Source organism: Mustela nigripes, chromosome 5, assembly GCF_022355385.1.
Source record: "Mustela nigripes isolate SB6536 chromosome 5, MUSNIG.SB6536, whole genome shotgun sequence".
NCBI lineage: Eukaryota > Metazoa > Chordata > Mammalia > Carnivora > Mustelidae > Mustela > Mustela nigripes.
In genome coordinates, this window is record NC_081561.1 from 93,406,139 (window position 1) to 93,426,677 (window position 20,539).

The following is a 20,539-nucleotide window of genomic DNA, read 5'->3' on the forward strand; positions in this document are numbered from 1 at the left end:
ATTTTAAAATTTAATATTCATTGTGTATATATACCACATCTTCTTTATCCATTCATCTGTTGATGGACATCTAGGTTCTTTCCATAGTTTGGCTATTGTGGACATTGCTGCTATAAACATTCGGGTGCACGTGCCCCTTTGGATCACTACGTTTGTATCTTTAGGGTAAATATCCAGTAGTGCAATTGCTGGGTCATAGGGCAGTTCTATTTTCAACATTTTGAGGAACCTCCATGCTTTTTTTCAGAGTGGTTGCACCAGCTTGCATTCCCACCAACAGTGTAGGGCAGCCATCAAAAGAAATGAAATCTTGCCTTTTGCGACAACATGGATGGAACTAGAGCGTATCATGCTTAGCGAAATAAGTCAAGCAGAGAAAGACAACTATCATATGATCTCCCTGATATGAGAAAGTGGTGATGCAACATGGGGGCTTAAGCAAGTAGGAGAAGAATCAATGAAACAAGATGGGATTGGGAGGGAGACAAACCATAAGTGACTCTTAATCTCACAAAACAAACTGAGGGTTGCTGGAGGGAGGGGGGTTGGGAGAAGGGGGGTGGGGTTATGGACACTGGGGAGGGTATGTGCTTTGGTGAGTGCTGTGAAGTGTGTAAACCTGGCGATTCACAGACCTGTACCCCTGGGGATAAAAATATATGTTTATAAAATTTAATATTCATAAAAAATTCAATGAGGTAAGTATTAGTTTGTCATTTCATGAATGAGGATACTGAGATTTACAGAGGCAATCTACCCACAAGAGTGGGCAGGGATTCGATCTGAAATGTGTCAGACTTGAAAGTCTGTAAGTCCACTAAAATGTCCCTTCTTAACATATTACTAAAGGACATGAGCATCCAGGGGTAATTTCTGTGTAAGTGAAACTGAACATGTTAAATGATCAAATGCTAAAATTCACTGAACTCATGTAATTAAAGAAAAAACATAGGAGGGTTACTGTGAGGAAAATACACAGTCTTATAAATCAAAACACCAAGTCTTATAAACATTTCATTCTCCTGATGGTTATTAATCAGAGAACTCACGTGTGGGAAAACAGCTTTGATTCATACTCTGTGAACAATTCATCAGCCTTACAAAAGACACAGCTGAAAAAGAAATGACCAGAGAAATATTTACAAACATAACTAGCAATTGGCTAATTTCTACAAGACTTAGTATTTTACACTTCATTTTTTCTTTACAGCACACATGCCATTTAAGAAAAAAAAAAATACACAGTTTTCAGTATGTGGTCCTTGAAGAGTTTTTTAAAAGTTAGATTAATAATATATTTCCTTCCACTTCTGTTTGAATTTAAATGAAAAAACTTTTATTAGATGAGTCAGTTTCTTCTTTCAGAAGACATCTAGCTGAATGGAACTGACTCCATTTCACTGCATGACTGGTCTTATTACCTACCAGTTGAGAGGAAGTCTGGTTGGTCGGAGGTGGCAGATTGTTGCAGATTCAATAACATTACGAGATGGAGGCCCCTCCAGGTTTTTTACAGCTTCTCTTACTAGCTTCTGGAATTTATTTAGCTCCTCCATTTGTGTTGTAAGTAAGAACTGAAGACCTCTGCAGTCATGGAACCTGATTCCCATGATCAGCATCACCCAAGACACAAAGAAAAGAAGAGTAGGTCAATTTCCTCAAAACCAGAAAATGGTTGCCAAATAAAATATTCAAGAAATTGTGCAACATTTTACCTAGCCTACTTTAGTGAATTTATCTTAGTAGTACCTTCAATCTACTGGCAGACAAGGTATAAGAACATTGGGTTTACTACAAAAGATATCAAAATTTTGATAGTGTGTCCTCAGGAACTGAAACAAAGTCTACAAAATCTGTCTCTGTCTCAGTATCTTTTGAAAGAACAAGACTGCCATACTGTTTCTTTTTTACTGTTGACTATAAATGTCCCTTCTGAAATCTTTGCTTTATAAGGAGAGGCAACCGCTGAATGAAAAATAAAGAGAAAAATTGAGAAGAAAGAAGAAAAATACCCAAGAGTTATACTGTTTGCTGCAAAGAGCTTATAGATATATGTATATTTATGACATGTGATATATACATGTGTACACATATATATCACATATATTTTATAATACATATATATTACTTACATGTATATACATTTTATTAAGCATTTATTATATGATGCCAGATACTCTGCCAAGCTCTTTTCCTGTATAATCTCAACAGATACTACTGTGCTTATGTTATGGATGAAGCTTAATGAATTAAAATAAAAGCTACAAAGCTATAATGTAGTAGAGCTAGGAGTTAAAACCAAACACAATACTTTTTTTTTTTTTTTTTAGGGTTTTACTTATTTATCTGAGAGAGAACCCGTGAGTGTGTGCACAAGTGGGGGTGGGATGGAGTGAACTGTGTGGCAGGTAGAGGGAGAGGGAGAAGCAGGCTCCCTGCCATGCCTGAGATCATGACCTAGGCTGAAGGCAGACATTTAACCTACTGAGACGCCCAGATGTCCCTCAAATACAATACTCTTTTAACTCTTTTAATAAACTGAGTAAAATATGCCAAGGAAAGAAATGTACAGATGTACATGAATGGGTTTATGAAATGAGAAAGAAAATCTAGATTAATAAGGAATTAGAAAATGGGAAATACAAAATACAAATGGGATTTGATGGGTTTTTAAGTTAAGAGTATATCCCTTCTCCTTCCTAAAATGTCATACACCCATTTTTCTAAACCGTTCAGAAGAGTCTGCTCTCCTTCCTGAAAGCCTTCCAGTATTTTACACTAATCTGTTTCTTTCTGTCCATAAAATTCTTTGAAAATATCAGTCATTTTAGTATGTTGTCATGTTCAAGTGTTTACACATACACTTATATTTCTCAGACTGTCATGGGTTAGTCTACTCATTAAGCTAATTTTTAGAAGGTAAGAATTAGATCATATCTTTAAAAAAATATGTAATAGACACAGAACAGCTGCTCAGTCATTTCTAAGACAATTTGCATGGGGATACACAAACACAATTAGGTTAGGAATCAATATTATTCACATCAGTATTATTCAATATTATTAGCAAATTATGCAACAGGGGCTAAAAAATTATCATAGATAGCATTTAGCTGTCTTATCAATATTCTTTCTTGCAGATCCTTTAAAGGAAAAAGAACACATAATTACATGTTACTGGTAGGCACTATACTAAGTACATAAGCACTTTGCATACATTAATTTACTAATCCCCACAACAATACTGTATTGTTTTTTAGATAAGGAAACTAAGGCACAGAGCTTATCTAACTTTCCCAAGGTTATAGACCTAGTTAAGTGGTGGAGCTGGGATATGAACACAGGTATTCTGACTTGGGAATCTACCTGTGCTCTTAACCTAAGGAAAACTAAGATTTTCTTTTCCTAAGAATTGGTAAGAAGCAAACATGAATAATTTGGCTTCTGAGATATGGATCTCATTGAAAAACACAGTAGCAGTATTAAAATGATCTTCAAATGTATATGCAGTAAAAAAAAAAAAAATATTAACTCTCCTAGGTGGTAAGTTATACATTAAAAAAAAATTTATTTTAGAAGTGTTTGTTACTTTCTATTTATGTCCAATGTATCTAAGAAAAATATGTGTAATGAACGACTTGTTTTATATTACCTATTTGTCCTTTCATAACCCTGGGACCCCCAGACTTTTATTAGGGACTATGTTCTCCTATATAAGAATTTGCAACTTTTAAGTAGTTTTTATGTGATTTAAGAAAAACTACTTCAAAGTAACTTTAAGGTTTTCTTATCAGCTGATTCCACAATGCTGACACAACACATCAGTATTTAGCTTTAAAACTGGATAAAATGAATCATGACTTAAAATGACAACTTATCCTGGAATGGTGACTCTCGGGTTAAACAGAGAAAAAGGAAGTGCACTCAAGAGTATATTGTACTCCATACACCTCAGAAATGAAGTCTGTCAAGTTGTATGGTGAAAAACATGATGACTATATATCTAAATTAGCAATGACACATGGAAAATCTAGCACATCTTCTTAAGATTTTAGCAGACATTTAGAAAGTCTTTTGAAAGAATAAAAAACTTCAAAACATTTTAAAGATATTCTTATGCTGAATTTTTCACTGAAAACCAACATTAATCCAATACTTTATACTGGGATGTGATCTGAGAAGCAATAAAAACTCTCTCTCTGTCCCCTTCCTGGAATCAACAGTCCTGCCACAATACCTCAAGTTCCCACATTAGACTGACAGTTCTTTGGGTTAAATAACTGCGGATACTTTTTATAAAGAGTAAGTTTGGTCTTTGGGAAGAATTATTCACCATTTATACAATAAAGAGCAATAATTCAACTTACCTACAAAGACCCTGAAGAATGATGAGGGTTAATGAGAAGAAAAAAAGATGGGGGAAAGAGCAGGTAACTCTACAACATAAAACCTGGGCCACTGTTGTGCTATTATGCTTAGCTCGTCGGGGGTGAATTACACAGTGGAAGCATAAATGTCTTACCTCAAGGACAACTTTCTCCGAAAACAAAGTCTACTTCAAGACTTTGCTTAGAGTTGGCTTTGGTATATCCAACTTTGCTTAGAGTTGGCTTTGGTATATCCAACAAAGATAAAATAAATATTTTATCTTTAAGCAGATTAAAAAAACACTAAAAACGAACTGTTTAAAAATGACTAATACACAGAAGAAACACAGTTTTCTTCTTTCAGACTTATAGATACCTAATGTTTGTTTGAAATGTATTTTTACAATATGTAAAATCCAGATGTTCATAACCACAATATATTCGGACAGTTAACTGTACCTCTTAACAACCAATGATCTGAATATTTTGGGTCATTACTCATAAAGTTATCCTATTTTGTACTACTTTCTTACTTCTCTGACATAGAAAGCTTGTCAATTTGTTGCTTGTAGTTGCTCGTTATTTCATTTCGCACTCGCTGAACAAGTTCCTCATCAATAGCAAATTCTATTGCTCTGTGGATCACATTCAGCCACCAAGGAGAATTAGAATAAATCTGTAAAAAAGACAACAGCTCATCAATTCGTGTTTTTTCAGTGCTCACTCACTATGTTTTTCTATCACTGGGAAAGATGTTGTGAAAGTCAAAGGAAGCAATAAATGCTAGTCTCGAGGGAATTGTAACAGTGGGGGACACAAGTGGGGGAGACACACTCTATATAGAATAGGTGCGTACAAGTTTTGCATACATAATTAAAGAAAATACCTTTTGCCTGACTACTGTGGATGAATGAGAATTTACTGTATATATATTTGTGTAACACAGTTGTGCTAAAAAAATAATTACCAAAATGAAAACTTGGTATTCACTGTTTGTATTTGAAAAGGTGAAGAGATCTTTCTCAGCATAATAAAGACATCCTGCTAATCTTCAACTAATTGGACTAGATTCTACTCAATAATACTCTACGATTACTAGCAAAATTATATACCTGAATACTAAATAATGAATTGCGTTGAATAAAGTGTGGAGTAATTGGTTAAAATAAAAAAGGCCGTGTGTTCTATGGTAGCTTCCTCTTTAGGCTTGCTACTGATTTCATAAAAGTGAAATTTTAGAAATGACAAAAAGCACGTACCCCATAAGAAAAATACCATGTTTCTAATGTTCTAATATCTTTAAAGAAAATATTTTGGAAACATACATATCTAAGATCAAAAGGAGGTTACAGAAGTCTTTACTTTCTTCAAAAGACAACTTATTGTCTACACAAGATTAGAGAAAACCCATCATAGCTTAGAAAAAAAATAGGTGATTTATCTATACATCTGTTCATTCAGTTAACAAATGCTGTGAACAGCACATACATTTTTTATTACTGGACAGGCACCCTTGTAGGTGCTATGAATTCCAAGATGAGTAAGAAAGTTCAAGTTCTCCTCCAAACCAAGACAAAATCCAAGATGCTATATGGAGACAGACAGGTATGAAAAGTCGTTCTGGGGGTCTACCTTCCTCTGGAGCTCCCGTATGGTCTGCTGCACGGGCTGCAGAGCCTGCTGGGCTTCAGCCACTTCTGTGTTACACTTGCTCATATAATGCTCTCGCAGCTGTTTGGCCTGTGGTGAAAAAGGACAGAGATGTCAACTTTCATTCTAGGTCTAGAACATAATTCACTATAATGCTGTAAGAATAACGTGGTATATTTTAGATAGGCAAAGCTACTTAACACAGTTTAAGCACAGAGTTCCATAAGGATACTGTCAAGAACATGAGAGCCAAGCTGGAAATTCCCAAGACAGATATTAAAGAGACCACATTTACTTGTTAAGTAACAAATTTAAGAAATCCCAAGGGTCTGCTTCCTAAATTTCTATCTAATTTTTTAATTTAAAAAAAGGGGGGGGGATAGGAAGAATATCAGTATTTCAAAGCAGGAGGCAAAGCATCTTTTAGAATTTGTCTTACTTAGGTATTACAACTATTTGGAATTACTTCAGTTTGGAAATAATAGTTGAGAGTATATAGTAACATAGGTGTTGTGGACATGGGATAGTGGGAGGAAAACCAGAAAGGCTCCTGAACAAAAAATTCTAACCCTTCCACTTAGAGGTGGGTTGACCCACATGAAATTGCCAACTCTAGACCTTTGGACTTACAAAAAATTGCAATTTCATGAGGTTCAACGGAATAGCTACATCGCTTTGGACTAGCCATTTTACTTCTCTAGGCTTCTGTTACTGTATTTGCAAATGTGGTGGCTGAAATAGATGATTTCTTGGATCTGTGATTTCATATTCTTTGGGAGACAAAAATGATAACATGGTCCTCTTTGGAAATCTATCCACCCAGTGTGACACATTTTTTCTTTCCCTTCTCCCATGATGCATTTTTCCTTTTCCTGTCACAACCTTCCAATTAATTTTCATTAAAATTCCTTGGCTATAATTATTTGGTCATTAGAGCTATCTACTAATAGACTGGACAGTCTCCCAGAATTTCCTGTCGCTGAAGGTATTTAAACAAGTGACTGATTTTATGTAAGATTAGATGCCTGCCATGGGAATGAGAGTTCACTTAAAAATCTCCAATACTTAGGGGCATCTGCCTTCGGCTCAGGTCATGATGCCAGGGTCCTGGGATAGAGCTCCACGTCAGGCTCCCCGCTCAGTGGGAAGCCTGCTTCTCCCTTTCCCACTCCCCCCGTTTGTGTTCTCTCTCTCACTGTGTCTCTGTCAAATAAATAAATCAAATCTTTTAAAAAAATGTTAAAAAACCCCTCCAATACTTAGACTGTCATCTAACATTAAGAAAGGGCTGTACATACTTACACAATCTCACTTTGTATCTTAATTAAAATAAAAAAGGTCCCACTTACAGGTTAAATTCACTTCAAACATATCTATTATTCTCTTGATTTTAGTTTCATCATCTCTAACTTTTAAAAAGGCAAAAATCCATGGGGGAATTACCACAATATGCTCATTAACTAATTACAGTGAAATGATTTACACCATCCTTTCCAATGAGGAAAGACTCACTGCAGGACGAACTTCTTTGAGAGGACCTAAGAAATACCACCAACACACCAAGTTTATTTCAGCAATACATAAAAAGGTGGAGGAAGCACAAAATGTTTTATTTTTACTAAACCACATCTTTTGATGAGATCAATAAGTTCTTTCTTTCTTTCTTTTTCTATGTGTTCCTTCCTTTTGTTTTCTATGTGCTGCTGGCTACCAACAGCCATATCTATAAAAACAGTTACCATGTAATTTCAAGTAGATCACAAGAGAAGCAAAATAACATGGAGTACTGCAATTCTCTCCTATCCAAAATCACCAAAGCAAAATTTGGAAAATAAAAGCAGCAGGAAAACATACAATTACTTTCATTTAGATGTTGAATGCCCTAGGAAATATTAACGATATGGAGGACAAAAATCTGAAAAAAACAAAAACAAAAACAAAACAAATCCTTTACAGACAGAATAAAAAAACAATTACCTCTTCCTCAAGTCTGCCATCTCGTAAGGTAGGAGGTATTCCTGGGTGTTTGGCTACCAACAGTTCCATCAAGTTATGGGTAGCATGAAGTCTCTACAAACACACAAAAGGCAGTAATTTTGAGAGCCAATGCAGTGGATTCTAAAGGAAGAATCTACTATTAATATGGCATAGAGAATACTAACACCATGACAAGATCAGGTCATTGAAAACTTTTCCTCTAACACAATCTGAGCACCAACCTCCTCAGAGAAAACCAAAACCAGTTTCACAGTAAAGGTCTTAATTCATGATGGCATAAACTATCTTCAATTAAAATACACTGTCTTAAAAAATATTATGAAATATGTCTATGCATTTAGCTGAATATGTAATATAGGTGTATTTCTTCTAGTATATGTGCTATTGTCTATATAGGGAACTATGATTATGCTAGGTAAGTCTACTAAAGTAGAAAGACTGCCCAGACTAGATTGATTCCTCTCCTGGGAAATGAGTCTGCATAAACCTAGCAATTATGATAAAAATAAGGACAATAAAATATGACCTGGATCTGTTGAACTTAATGGCTGAAAAGGGGAGAAGCTAGAGGTAAAGATGATATAGGAAAAAAGAGATAACTGCATCTATTTGGTATAAGCCAGGCTTCTCACTATGATATTTAGTCTGTAGCTGATTAAGAGGCTCCCTCTGGAGTCAAGGGCTGTGAGGAGAAATAAGTAATTTCCACCTGTTAACTTGACTCTTTACCTGGGAAGACAGCTAAGGGCTAAAGGATAATCAGGAAGAGAGTTCTGGTAAGATCAGATTTGCTGCTAGTGGTTTGAGACTATAAAGGTTAACTGGCTATGGATTTCAATGAACCTGTAAATGACACTATGGAAACAAAGTAGTAGAAACTCTGCTCCTCTTCTCCAAGTGTGCTTGTGGAAGAGGACTTCTGTTGCTTCCTGAACACGGTGGTGCAACACACTGGGGAGAACACCTGTCTCTTTCTATCCCCTTATTATTTTATCCCCCCAAAAAACCAACAGAGTGGCTAATCTGACTGAACAGAACCAAAACATTCAGTGGGCCATGGTTTACAGTATACAGGATTATTAAAACCCAAAGGAAGAAACAGGCTGACTGCTTACTCTTCACTTCTGGACTCAGGCATACTGGACTCAGCTGTCTTCTTGCCCACTTTTCTACTTCTGCTTCTTTTTTTCAGGAGCCTATTACATTTCTATTTCTGCTTTCTTCCACGAGGCAAACACATTTGCTTAAGACTGAAGACCTGACTTCTGTAATCCTCACCCATACAGAATGTAAGTAGGCTTGTATTTAATTTTCTTCTCTTTCCCCCAAACACTCCTACTAATACTCGCTGAGGCACATGTGAACATGTGGGTCCCAAGGTCTTGATTGTGTATGATAAAGAAGTTCCATTAAGGACTCAAGCCTAAACTTAGGAAGATTAATAAAAGTGGTCCTTATTTACCATTTAGCTACAGAGCCTTGTGTATATGATCCACTGGACAGGACTAAGAAAGAGAAGAGATTCAGTACTTAAAATAAATGTTATAATTCAAATACCCAGATTTTCCTAAGAGACTTCCAAAAATTAAATGAAAAGATCATCATGAAAAATTATTTTGTAAAAAATAAATAGACTATATACTTGAAATTGTTTAGTGATCACTTACCTGAAGTGAATCCGTTTTGAGTTTTCCTTTGTGTTCCTCAGATGAACGCAACACTTCTCTGTAGAGCTCTGCTGCCAAGGCATACTCACCTGAAGAATTAAAATGTATTTAAAGCAAAAGAAAGCCATATATTTAGCTCCCAATGAGATCTAGTAATCTATTACCTAGAAATGTCTACTGTAAAATATAACAATGATTATACCCCACTCTTTTTAAAAGAAAAGGAATTTGACTTGTATTAATATGACTGCACCAGTAAAAAAGCTGATGATTAACTCCATTTGCTAATTCCATAGCATAGAACACAAATCAGATATACTTATGCTTTAATATTATACTGAAAAACAAACTGAATAAACTCTTTTTAGATGACTTTCCTCTTACTGATGTTAAAGGGAGCCAATTAGTGGTCATTTTGATGCTTGAAATTAAGAACTTTATAAATAAATATTCAAAACACTATGATCAACCTGCACATAATTCTCAGATAAATAATATTCTCTTTTCATAACTACCACACTTCTAAAAGATGGTAAAATGACTAAGCTATAATATAAACAGTTGAATTTGAACTATTCACTATATCTTTTTTTAAATTTTTACTTAAAAAATACATGCCTTCTGGGAAACACATAAAAATAGGCATATTCATTAAGTTTATAAGCTTAAGCCAAATTTAGAAATACCCATTCTTTGCCACTTGATGGCACTAACATTTCCAAGTAAATAAATAGTACTGAATTTGATACGTACCAAGCAAATTTTCTCGAAAAAATACGTGCAGAAAACACATTGTACCAAGTTGGAATAATACTATGTTTTTAAAACCATAATCAGTGAGGACCTTAGAACATACATTATATATCATACATATGTTTGTATATAATACAAACAAATCCCTTGAGTTTGCAGTTTATTTTACATTTCTTTTAGAAGTCAAAACCCACAAATTTCTCTGGGCAACTAATTTCTTTAAAGTTTTATCAGGTAAATTACAGGAAAATTGGTAAATTCTCTCCATGGCAACTCAAACAGAGTGGTGGATTAATAAATCTTTGTGCGGTCAAAAGAATTGGAATTAATCAAAAAATGCCTTTCTAGTTCCAACAGCCTAATACTAAATACATAAATTTTGTGAAAAGTGTAGATATAAAGAAGCATTTGTATACACGAAGTTATAAAATGCTTAAAACTGTACATTACTTCAGCATTATGAAATATTTACATGATTTTAAGAACTATATTCTACTTCGTGTTAGAGAGACTAAAATCAAATTATCTAAACCAAAGCTATTAAAGATTTTAAAGGTAGATTTTATAAAAAGGCATATTTACATTAGTAATTTCCTCATTGTGTATAAGAATGGTCCCAAAGTCATTATGGCATCAAAGCTATAAAACTATGCAATCTTATTAAAAATGCAGTAATAGATGAGTAACAATAGACTCTGTTGAACAGGGTATTCAATGATTCATTAAAGTTGCAAAAACATAAGTTTAGTTCAGCCAGAAAAGTTATCAGAAAAATTAGAATAAATTTCTGCAAAGAATGAGCAATTCTAAAATAAAGACAGAGGCACTGAGCTCATTGCAGTTTATTATAAAAGTAAGCTGAGGTCATGGAAATGAAGCTAATGAGTAAATGAAGTAATAGAAAGATGGCTATACAATTTCATACTCTCGATATCAGTGTATGAATGAGAATCCACTTGTTTCTACATCCTTGACAACATTTTATCTGTTTAAGCCATTTCAATAAAGGCATATATAGGGATGTTCATGTGGTTTGCCTATACTTAATGACTAATGATGGTATTTTCACATGCTTTTTGGCATCTCTATATATTGACTGAAATCTGTCCAAACATTTTGCCTATTTTCCTTGTGTTGTTGTCTTATCATTGGTTTTTAATAGTTCTTTTCATATTCTGAATACAAATCCTTTCTCAGTCTTGTGATTTGCAAATATCTTCTCTATTCAATGCCTTATCTTTTTATTTTCTTAAGAATGCCTTTTGAGAAGTAGAGGTTATTAATTTTTTAAAGATTTTATTTATTTATTTGACAGAGAGAGAGAGGCAGAGAGGCAGGCAGAGGTGGGGGGGAAGCAGACTCCCTGTTGAGCAGAGAGCCCAATGTGGGCCTCGATCCCAGGACCCTGAGATCATGACCTGAACTGAAGGTAAAGGCTTAATTCACTGAGCCATCTAGGTGCCCTAAGAGGTTATTATTTTGATGAAGTGAAATGTATCAGTTTTTTATGGACTGTGCTTTTGGTGTCATCTCTAAATCTCTACCTAATCCTTAATCACAATTTTATTTTTTTTTAATCCTTGTGTCTTTCTCTAAGTTTTATAGTTTTAGGTTTTATTTTTTTTTTAATTTTTTTTTTTTTAAGATTTTTATTTATTTATTTGACAGACAGAGATCCCAAGTAGGCAGAGAGAGAGAGAGAGGAGGAAGCAGGCTCCCCGCTGAGCAGAGAGCCCGATGCGGGACTCGATCCCAGGACCCTGAGATCATGACCTGAGCTGAAGGCAGCGGCTTAACCCACTGAGCCACCCAGGCGCCCCTAGTTTTAGGTTTTAATTTTGGTTGACTATCCTCTGTATTATGAACTTTCTATATGGTGCAACACTGAAGTTTTTTTTTTGAATAAAGGTATCTAATTGTTCTAGCACCATTTACTGAAAATACTGACTTTGCTTCACTGAAATACTTTTGTATCTTTGCCAAAAAATCAAATGAACATAAAATAGTAAGTTTTCTGGACTCTGTTCTGGTCCATTGGTCTACTCGCTTATCTTTATGCCTAGGTCACACTGCCCTGATTATTGCAGCTTTAAAATAAATTTTGGTTCAGGTAGTGTAAATCTTCCAATTGTTTTATGCTTTTCCGAAGTTGTTTTGCCTATTCTAGGTGAATTTCAGAATCAGCCTGTCAACTGCTATAAATAGCCTGATGAAATTTTGATTGGAAAATTCTGATTGCATTAACTATGCATCAATTTAGGATGAATCAGCATGTTAACTAACAGTAATGAGTTTTCTGATCCATGAACATGGTATTAAGTAGGTGTTCTTTAAATTTTCCTCAGCAATGTTTGTAATTTTCAATGTTTCTGTGAATACTATAAACATCTTACACATCTCTTTTCAAGCTGATGCTTAAGTATTTATTTTGTTTTGATACTACTATGAATGGCACTGTCATAATTTCTAACTGTTCATTTCTAGCATATAGGAGTAAAATAATTTTTTTAAAAGATGTTATTTATTTATTTGACAGAGACACACAGCAAGAGAGGGAACACAAGCAGGGGGATGTGAGAGGGAGAAGCAGGCTTCCTGACGAGCAGGGAGCCTGATGCGGGGCTTGACTCCAGGCCCCTGAGATCATGATCTAAGCTGAAGGCAGTGGCTTAACCCAGTGAGCCACCCAGGTGCCCCAAAATAAATTTTTATATACTCTTCTTGTATGATGTAACTTTTCAGAACTCACTTACTAGTTTTAGTCGTTTTCCTACATGGACAATCATATTGTAGTAAATAAAGACAGTTTTACTTTTTTTCCTATTTAAACCGGTAACTTTTATTTCTTTTGTTTTAACAGCACTGGAGAGAATTCAGATACAATATTGAAGAGAAGTGGTGATGGGACATTCTTCATTGTTCATGATCTTAGAAAAACATTCAGTTTTCAACCATTAAGTATAGCATTGGCTGTAAATTTTTTATAGATGTCTTTTATCAAAGTGAGTAAGTTTTCTTTCTGAAAAGAAAGAAAAGACTGCTGCCAGATTGCTGAAAAGTTTTTAATCAGGAATAGATACTGACTTTAGTCAAGTACTTTTCCTACATTTATTGAGATGTTTGCAAGGTTTTTCCTTCTTAGTTGTTAATTTGGTGAATCATATTAATTAATTTTTTTAAAAAGATTTTATTTATTTATTTATTTGGCAGAGAGAGAGAGAGATCACAAGTAGGCAGAGGGAGAGGAGGAAGCAGGCTCCTCGCGAAGCAGAGAGCCTGATGCGGAACTAGATCCCAGGACCCTGAGATCATGACTTGAGCCGAAGGCAGAGGCTTAACCCACTGAGCCACCCAGGTGCCCTCATATTAATTAATTTTTGAATATTAAGTCAACCCTGCATTCCCAGAATAAATTCCACTTGGTCATAACATAATTATTTTTATATATTATTGGATTCATTTTGTTAAAATTTTTTTAAAATTTTGCATCTATGTTTCTGAGTGATACTGGTCTATGGTTTCATAATCAGGATGATACCTCAAGATAAGCTGGAAATTATTCTTTCCTTTTTAATTTTCTGGAAGAGTTTATACAGATTTGATATTTCTTCCCTAAATGTTTGATAAAATTCACCAAGGAAATCATCTGGGCCTAGAATTTTCTTTGTGGTTAAGTTTTTTAGCAATAAAATTAATGGCTTGAATAGATACAGTGCTACGCAGGTTATCTATTTCCAGTCAGTTTTGGTGGTTTGCCTTGCTGAGTAAGCTTTGGTAGTTTGTACTTCTTAAGTATTTGTTTACATAAGTTGTCATTTTTCTGCCATACAGTTGTTCATAAAATTCTTTTATAATCTTTTAAATATCTGTACACTCTGTAACGATGTCACCTCTCTCATTACTGATTCTTGATAACAGTAATTTGTGTCATTTCTTCTTCCCTAAACAGTTCGACTAAAGGTTTATAACCACTGATCTTCGCAAAGAATCAGTTTTTGATTTCATCCTTTCTCTCTACTGGTTTTGTTTTCCTCTTAATTGATTTCTGCATTATCTTTATTATATTCCATCTTTTGCTGACTTGGTATTTCTTTTTTTAGTTTCTTAAGGTATAAGCTGATGCCAATGATTTACAACTTTTTTCCAAGTTGGTGTTCAGTTTCCCTTTTAATTACTGATCAAGACTCTACAATTCTCAATGTTATGTTTTCATTTTACTTCACTTCAAAACACTTGTCAGTTTCCCTTTTGATTTGTTCGTTAAGCCAAAGGTTGTTCAGAATTATTTTAATTAGTTTCAAAATATTTGGGGACTTTACAGTTTGACATCATTTTCTTTCTTTGACGTCCAATTTAAATCTAGTGTAGTCAGAGAATGTATTTAAGACTTGCATCCTTTTAAATTTTCTGAATTGGTTTATAGCCCAGAACATGCTTCGTCTTGGTAAACACTCCATGTGCACTTGAAAAGAATACGTATTATTTGGTGGGGTAAAGTGTATTTTAACTGTTGACTATGTTAATTGGTTGTTAGTGTTGAGTTTTCCATGCCTCTATTTTGTCTTCTTACTGTCAATAATTGGAAGAAGGATGTTGAAATCTCTGACTATAACTATAGTTCTGCCTATTTCTCACTGTAGTTTTATCAGTTCATGTTTTATTTTGAAGCCTTGGTTTTAGGTACATAAACATTTAGGATTATTTTCCAGTGATAGAATAACACTGTGTCTTTGGAGTATTCTTGCCTGGTGGTAATACAGTCACTCCAGCTTTCTTTTGATTGGTGTAAATATGGCATATCTTTTTTTTTATCCGTTTACACTTGCATCTTTAAATAAAAAGAGGTTTCTTGTGAATAATGTATTATCAGACATTGTTTTTTAAAATCCATTCTGAAAATCTCTGCCTAAAGGGGCATTTAGACCACTGCATCTAATGGGAACACTGATATGCTGATATGGGTTTAAATCTACTATGTGAACATGTTCCCACAGTACCCACTGATATGAGTTTAAATCTACTGTCTTGCTGTTTGTTTTATATTTGTCTCAGCTGTTCTATGTTTTACTGTTTTAAGATTTTTCATTATTACTTTTTAACTCATCTTTTAGATTATTACCTCTAATTTTTTGTTGTGTTTTCAGTAGTTGCTTTAGGTTATTTATATAGCATGTATCTTTGATTTGTCAGTCTACTGTCATGAATTACACCACTTCATATATAGTGTAAAAACTTTACAACATTACATACCTGTGTGTTCTCCTCCCAGATATTGTGCTGTTATTGTTCTATACTTTACATTTTCATGTTATAACTTTGTATGTAATATTCATTTTCATAACATAACTTTATATTTCTTCATGTATTTTTCTTCAGAGACTTTAGTACATTTATATTACATTACTTGAAGTTATCTACACTCTTACTGTGGTCTTTTCAAATTTTTCAGTCTTTATCCTGTTTTTCATGTTGAATGGCTTCTATTGCTACTTTATTCTTTAATTTTTATGATTTTTTTTCTCTAGTGTGTCTAACCTATTATTAAGTGTATTTTTTAATCAAATACTGAAATGCACATCTTTAGAAGTCTAAAATAATGTTTCAATGTCTCTACCCAACATGTTTAATATTTTTTTCTCTTGAGGCTATAAAATACAGCTTAATGATTCTATTTATGTGGCAAGGGTTTTACTAAATGGTGCTCATTAAAAGAGCTAGTTAAGTATCTTCTGCTTTGGCCATTACAAAATAACAGGGAATATGAATTTACCCTCCTTTCTGAAACAAGTAAAATAACATGCAAAATATATGAAACAACAGACTGTCACTAGACATTAGGCAATAAAAAATGGTAATCCCTGAGAGATGAGAAACACCAATTAAACATTTTTCCACGAAAGATTCCCTTTTAATGTGCTTAATTGTGTGCATAACAGTAAAAGTGTAACTATAACCATACACATTGTATATCTATTTCTCCTTGTTAAGAATTTAAGCTCCATGAGATCAAAGACCTTACTTGGCTTTACTGTATTATTACAAGATCGTAACTGGTACATAACACTCTACTATGCACTGAAAGATGAATTTACAAACATTATTTTGTAAATCGATGACTAAGATGCCCTGAATGTGCCAAAATTTAACCATTCTTCTATTTCTAAATATTTTGCTTGATTTCAGTTGTTCACTACTACTGACTAAGGTTAATAATTTATTGCCAAATTTTGTTCAAAACCTACTTTCCCTAATCAATAACAACAACAAACTTCTAAAGTGGAAATGTTTGGTGAAAGCATATGTAAACTTTGAAAGTTTTTCAAATGTTCAGCATAAGTACTTTCCATATGTTTAAACCTACCTAAATTAAGATCAGTAGTGTGTGAGACTGTCTTTCTTCGGGGGATTTTGATTTCTACTATAACTAATCTGTCTCATTAAGTATTTATAAGAATCAGAGATAACAAAGCAATCACCTTCTACCTTTAATGATGTGGATGCCTGCTAAGCCATTGAGAGCACAAACTAGCTGCCGATGTGCTTCTTCACATTCAGTTCCACATTTCTTCTGCAGAGATGTCAGCAGCTCTTCCATTGTCATAGTGCTAAAAGAAAAGGCAGATTTTTCAGAACTGAAAAGAAAATCCTAGATTAGTGTATTTCATCACATAAGATCAAGAGTATCTGACTCTTAAACAGTCGGTGTCTATCCTCAGATCTTTCTCTTAACCTCCATTTTTACCACTATCACTTTTTTTTAACTCAATTACTTCTTACTATTTTAGCAAGCATTCTATCTGATACCGTCATTCTTTCCTTTTTCCCTTTTTCCCCGTTTAGTCAATGGAGAAGGGAACTACAAAATTTTCCTAATATATGAACTACAACATGATATAATTGAAAGAGTATGGGTGTCAGAAGGTAAGATTAAGTGTAAATCCCTAGTATTATGATTTAATTAATCTCCATGGGCCTGAATTTCTTTTTATCCATAAAATAAGAAATACTTTTCAAGGATCAGATCAAATGCCATTTCCACCAAAATGATGTCTAACATGAACAACAGCAATTATTTCCACATTCTGTCTGTAGCCATTTATATGTATCTCTTATAAAATATGCTTATTTGCCTTACATTATAGAAATTTATAATCTTTGTCATCTCCTTTATTTGCCTACCAACTGCCTAAGGGCAAAGACAAAAAAAAAATTCCTTTTCATATTTCTTAATAATACCTCATCCTTTTAATACCAGGTGCTAAAAAAAAAAGGCCAGTTGCTGAGTCACACAGTCTGATGAAGGAAAACTTTCTGGCATAATAAACTACAGTGAACATAAATGCCTTATTAGGATGAAATAATCAAACAGAAAGACTTAGCACAATTACAAATAAAATATGTAATGGTACTCTAACTCATCTAATTCCCTGATGTGGGAACCAAAAGATATAATAAGAACAAAAGTATCAGTCATATCTGAAGTATAACAAAACAAAACAAACAAAAAAACTAGAACAAAACAACAAAATCCCAAAATAGTTCTAACATTAAAAGAAACGTTTAAAACCATGAAACTAAGTGTGGTAACGTGACTCTTTCATAAATGGAGTTCCACACCAAAGAGAAACCACATTACTAAAAATAACTGACAAGTCTGTTAAAACACCCCTGAATGAAACTGTGGGCTAGGTAGCTAATAGCTTCCTGTCTATCACTACTACATTATCAATTGCAGTATAAGGAAACGGTAATAAAACCTTTTTTGGAGTGGCAAGAATTCCCCACGAACCGCCTGTGGGTGGCAGCAGGCCTGCCTGAGCCTCAGCAGTGGATATAGGATAGAGGTAACCGTCCTTCGGTCTAGGCTGCTGAGCTTCAGTGCCCAGTCAGAAATCTTCCTGAGTTTTACTACAGCATCCTGGCAGCATACTTCATGCTGACGGTGATAGAAATGCCTTTCCACTGGAGAAAAGTGAAGCCAGTGGATTTCTTCTGTCTGAGGAGGTATCTGGATCTGTCGGGAGAGGAAAAAAATGATTTCACCTGAAAATTTAACTTCCATCCCAACTCTTGTCTTCTCTTGTAATGTCCTTAATCAGTAAAAACTTATCCTACTCACTTGGTCAATCACATCTTTCTTTGCAGACCTCCAGAGTATCTCGGCAATAAAGCTGTAGAGGAGCTGAGGATTCTTCTTGCAGTAAGGGCGATAAAGAAGTCGAACCCACCAGTGTTTGACACAGTAAGGTTCAATACCAAGAAAGACCACCAACCCAAAAAGATCTGAGAACAAAATAAGAAAAGAGCATATTAAGAATAACTGTTTCTATATTTCCTCATTACTATTCTGAATAACCACTTTCACAGACATTATACATTACATGGTATTTCCCACAAACTAAAATATGGATTGTATAGACTCTTGAATCTGGAAGTTAACTCTACTTTGACTTACATTTCTGGGTATTTATTTTGCTCTAGATTTTGTGCTAGGAGCTAAAATGTGAAACCATTACATAAACCTTCTACTTAATTCAAAAGACCAGAATTTCCATCAGAAGTAAAACTAGCAAATGACTCATTAGTGTGAACCTGATCAAGAGATACATAAAAAGAGTCAGACACTGAAACTACTAGATGTAAGACTTGCTGGATTTGAAAATAAGTTTGAATGACATAGGTGATAATTCATTATACTTTTTGGTCTAATGATTCTACTTTGGAAAAATAAGACTAAAACAATGATTAAAAAATAGAGACAAGATTAACCCAAATGATGATATTCATAGCAACAACAAACAAAATAAAAATGACTCCAATAAAGGGATGATTAAATGATAAATAATGAATGATGAAAGAAATTACATAGTATTCTCCATAACACAAAAGTTTTCTTTTTCTGATCCAGTATGTCCTGTGTTTGTTAGATTTACTGCATGGTACTTATGTATTTCACGATTGGGCACACTCAATTTTATATACTATTTTCTGCTCACTTAACATACCCTACACAGTTTTCACATTTATGATGAATTTTTAAAACATGGAAAACTGCTTAAGATACAATGAAAAAAAGAATACAAAATGATGCATTGTAGTATGAGGATAAATATATAAACCTTTATATATTTATATGGAATAGTGGATGTATCTTCAAATGAAGATTATGGATGAGTGTAATTTTCTTGCTATTTTTCTTTATTGTTGAAGATGTTCACATTGGGCTATACTCTTTAGAAATCATGAAAATTGTTTTTACCCATATTCTGAATATGCCCAACAAATATTTAGGTTGAATTAAGTTACTCTGATGATTTCTGACAGTTAACATCTGAAAGACACAATGCCTATATGCAGATATCAACGGATATATTATATACATTTCTCTTAAAATCAATCTAGTTGCTCTTCGAGGTCCTAAAGATGACAAAATCTGCCAAAACCAAATTCGTAATCTCTTTGCCCAAACATGCTTCTCTTCTAGTGCTATTGTAAATAATGTTACTGTCCATGGATACAAGTCGGAAATCTTGGCATCTCCTGATCACTGCTAAGCCTTACTTTTTTCTTATCCACTTTTCCATTTCTTCAGGACAGTCCTACTTCAAATCAGGTGTCAGCATCACTTATCCAGATTACCTACTGTAGCCAACTTGAGATGATCCCCAACCACTCACTCTGTTTAAATCCTTTCAATAGCTTCTACTTTTCACTAAGAAATTAAAGTTCTTTATCATGGCCTATAGAATCCTCTGTGGTCTGGTCTATATTCAACTATATAGTCTCTCAACCTACTGTGTTTTCCCTAGCTCTTTTATTATAGCCACACTGATTCCTTCTGTTCTCCTCCTGCCTGATTATCTTTATACTTTATTTCCTTTACAAAAGAGAATTCTTCCCTCCCTCTTTACCTAGCTCATATCAATATTTCAGATCCTGGCTCAGCCGTCATTTCCTTCTGTATCTCTATTATGTGATGTCACAGAACCAGACATCTTTCCTGAGCCTATTATAGCTTGAATTCTATATTTATTTCATACATTAAAGTTATCTTGACTGCAATCTTATACTTGTCTCAGTAATTAACAAATATATCTTCCCTTT

At 34.1% G+C, this 20,539-nt stretch overlaps 1 protein-coding gene across 5 annotated transcripts in view; it reads right to left on the bottom strand.

Moving 5' to 3' along the window:
* SHPRH (SNF2 histone linker PHD RING helicase) overlaps window positions 1-20,539 on the bottom strand; it is an 87,584-nt gene that overhangs the window by 37,964 nt on the left and 29,081 nt on the right. For all 5 annotated transcript variants that reach the window (XM_059400890.1, XM_059400891.1, XM_059400892.1 and 2 more), the window contains exons 12-20: window positions 18,555-18,718; window positions 18,193-18,449; window positions 16,919-17,040; window positions 9,683-9,771; window positions 7,995-8,087; window positions 6,000-6,107; window positions 4,901-5,043; window positions 1,426-1,599; window positions 1,050-1,112 (exon numbers count right to left, since the gene is read on the bottom strand). In XM_059400890.1, the coding sequence (XP_059256873.1) occupies window positions 1,050-1,112; window positions 1,426-1,599; window positions 4,901-5,043; window positions 6,000-6,107; window positions 7,995-8,087; window positions 9,683-9,771; window positions 16,919-17,040; window positions 18,193-18,449; window positions 18,555-18,718 (1,213 nt within the window). The remainder of the gene's footprint in view (window positions 1-1,049; window positions 1,113-1,425; window positions 1,600-4,900; window positions 5,044-5,999; window positions 6,108-7,994; window positions 8,088-9,682; window positions 9,772-16,918; window positions 17,041-18,192; window positions 18,450-18,554; window positions 18,719-20,539) is intronic.